This window comes from Papaver somniferum, unplaced genomic scaffold, assembly GCF_003573695.1.
Source record: "Papaver somniferum cultivar HN1 unplaced genomic scaffold, ASM357369v1 unplaced-scaffold_85, whole genome shotgun sequence".
Classification (NCBI taxonomy): domain Eukaryota; kingdom Viridiplantae; phylum Streptophyta; class Magnoliopsida; order Ranunculales; family Papaveraceae; genus Papaver; species Papaver somniferum.
In genome coordinates, this window is record NW_020651526.1 from 112,271 (window position 1) to 115,584 (window position 3,314).

The window sequence follows — 3,314 nt, forward strand, 5'->3', positions numbered from 1 at the left end:
ACTAGGAAAGTTTGAGACTGATATGGAATGTGTTTATACTAGGAAAGTCTAGGAAAGACTTATTCTAGGAAACTGAGACTGATATGGAATGTATTTCTAGTAGGACTCTAAGAGGTGGTCGCACATATATATATATGCTTGTAATAAGTTTTGAAAGATATGAAATAATATACACAGATTCTTAACAAACTGCCTATGAGGCAAGTATGGTGTCCATCGGTCCATATCATTACGGAAAACCGCAGTTGCTGCCCATGCAAGCCCACAAGACAAGGGCAGTGGTTCACTTCCTCAAGAGATGTGGCAAGGCTAAAGAATCCTTCCTACAAGAATTAAGAATTTGTGTGGTTGAATTGAGGAACCATTACGACCGCCAAAAGCTTGATCTGATGCTAGAATGGCAAGATAATGAGAACTTCATTCGGCTCATGATGGTGGATGGGATTTTCCTTTTGAAATATTTGTCTGCCATCAGCGGTAATAGACATGTTCAAGATTATGCTAGGAATGACCCCTACTTTGGTCATCGTGGAAATACCTTGAGCTATAACTATGTCATGCAAGATTTATTGATGTTGGAGAACCAGGTGCCGTATAATGTACTCTATAAGCTGCTTGCTGTTTCTCATGCGGCTCCTAATCAAACAATACTTCCAGAGGTAAAAAAAAAAACATATTAGAATATATATGCAATAAAATAAAATGAAATAAATGGTAATGACACACATGAAACTACTTTAGTTTAATGATTTTTCAAAAAAATGTTGGGAATTTTTAATAAAAAAATGTTGGGAATCTTAATGACTATTCCAATAACTCTTAATCCTTGCTTATGATATTAAATACGTATTTAACGGAGAACTCTTACAAAGTGATTCATGTGTCAGTAAGATCACAACTGCATGTTTTGATTCATGCAGAACACACATTTCAACCTATGTGCAATAATGATGTCTGTCCCGCCAGAAATCAACACCAATGCCAATGCCAACATCCAGCCAGGCTACATCACTTCTTGGATGCTTATATGAAGGGGAGAGCAAAGGGCAATGTTCAACCTAGGATTGTGGAAGATAGATTAGCCAGAAAAATATCTGTTTCCGCTCTTCAGAAATATGCAATCAAGTATACAGTGGTTGAAAGCTACGACAGTATGGCATTTGACAGTAAATCTGGGACTTTGAACCTGCCTTCCCTTCTAATAAATGAACAGAGCATAGTTAGTTTCCTCAATTCAAGAGCTTACGATGTTCAGGTAAGGGGTACCACTACGGATCTGAACTCATACATTTACCTCATCGACACTATTGTCCACTCCGCTGATGATGTTAATTTGCTCCGACGTGAAGGGGTCATTATCAATTATATGAAGAGCGACAAGGATGCTCTAAAAGTGAACAAGGAACTCAAGAAAGATGATGCACGAGGAGATACTCATGATAGATCTTTTCAGGTAGTTAAAAAGATAAGGGACTACTGCAGAGAGCTAGAAACTTCCATGAAAAGAAAAAAAACTTCCAAGAGAAGAAAGGCATATAGACTTATAGTAACACTATTTTGTGGAGGGACAATTATTCTAATACTCACTGCAATACAAACAGGTTACTCAGTAGCCGCGTTTTACAAGCCATAAGAAAATACTGCAAGTAATTAATGGAGAAGATCCTTGGGCTTTTTCTGATAACGGCCAGTACGTAGACCGATGCACACACCAAGTTGAGATTATTGTTTTCTAGTGAATGGTCTTAGACTAATTCCATCGTGTCTTTTCTTGTTTCTCCCTTATATATAAGACGTGCGTTTGGATTTCGGGTTTGACATCTCTAGTTTTCTCTTTCAGTTGTCCATATTGCTACATGATCGTCAGTTGTTACGTCTATAGTCAGTGGACCAGTGGACCAGATTACTCCAATTGTATGGATATCTTGTCTTAGAAAGCAATTGTGGGAAGGGGTTACAAAAATTACATTCTGAAAAGGAAAATTGTAAACCAGGCCTAAAAATGTGGGTGCAAAATACCATACACCGAGTAGTTATGTGAAATAATCATTTTAGTAGCAAGCGAAAAAGAACGCGGTCAGCATATCCCTAATAACGAACAAGATGACGTAATCAAGTCACACTAAAAGCGTGAGGATCAGCGCGACAGTTAAAGGTCCAGCGTAGTAATATAAAAAGTAGAGCGACATTGACACACTGAAGATCCGCAAATAGGGGCTTTATTATAGCTATCCTCCACTATGGGACCAGATACCTTTGTAGTATAGAGATCTATTTTGGTGAGCTTAGATAAGATATTTAGAAGAGAGAAAGTTATTTGTTTTTCAAATTAGGGTTTTTCATTGTCTCGTTTATCCTTTTTCTAATTTTGATAAAAGGATTTTGATTATTTCACCGTGGTTTCTTAGAATCTTTCATAAGTTATTACTTGGATGTTAGTTGTAGGAATTTCTGCAACTACATTTTGGCGCTAGAAATAACTTGGACAAGTGGAAAATATGTTACTTGGTTGTGAAAATTTCCAGAGTTGTTTCTAAGCAGTTATTTATTTTGTTTTCAAAAAAAAAAAAACTCGTTGTTTTCGTAAGATTTTGAGAATTTCCGAATTTTAGATCTGTAAAACGAAACCGAAGTTTTCATCTCAGGAAAATAGTTTTTGTTGTTAACCTTTTTCAGATCTTTGAAGGGTACCTTTTATTTTGTCAAAAGAAGATATCATTTCAGGGACACAAGATGGTGAGGCAATAATCCACAGGGGAGCACGTAACAACAATCAGGAGGAGTAGGAGAATCGCAGGGATACGAAGAGGAAAAAATGCAGAATCATCAAGGATGGGCGTAGGAAACAATCAACCCTGACAAGTTCCATCTCTGATCTAGCAGATACAGGAAGAGAACAACCGCAAGAATTACAATGAGATTACTGTTCATACAAAAGATACAGATACCGTAGAAGAAGACGAAGAAAGAACACGGGAGGAAGGACCATGTGCAGAAAGCGAAGAAAACATGACAAAGGAGGATCTTAGGCAAAGATTAGATGATGAAAGAAAGAGAGAATAAGAAGAACGAGCGAATTTAACGCGTCAAAACGATGAATTACGAGAAGAAAACAACATATTACAAGAGCAGAGGTCAAGGAACAAATCAAGAACAACACGTGCAAGGTTAAGATCAAGGACAGGCAGGAGCACGTCAAGGCGTAGACGAAGATACAATGGAAATAAACAGATATTAAATAACAACTTTGTTAAACATTTTCATATAGGCGATAATATACAGGAAGAACGCGGTCGTAATCGCGTGGAGAGACA

General features: G+C 37.3%; 1 protein-coding gene across 1 annotated transcript; it reads left to right on the forward strand.

Moving 5' to 3' along the window:
- Nucleotides 1–206: 206 nt before the first annotated feature.
- Nucleotides 207–3,063, forward strand: LOC113346000 (UPF0481 protein At3g47200-like). Its single transcript, XM_026589621.1, has 3 exons — nucleotides 207–659; nucleotides 1,034–1,453; nucleotides 2,884–3,063. The coding sequence occupies exons 1-3, from the start codon at nucleotides 207–209 to the stop codon at nucleotides 3,061–3,063; spliced, it is 1,053 nt and encodes a 350-aa protein (XP_026445406.1).
- The last annotated feature ends 251 nt before the right edge of the window (nucleotides 3,064–3,314 follow it).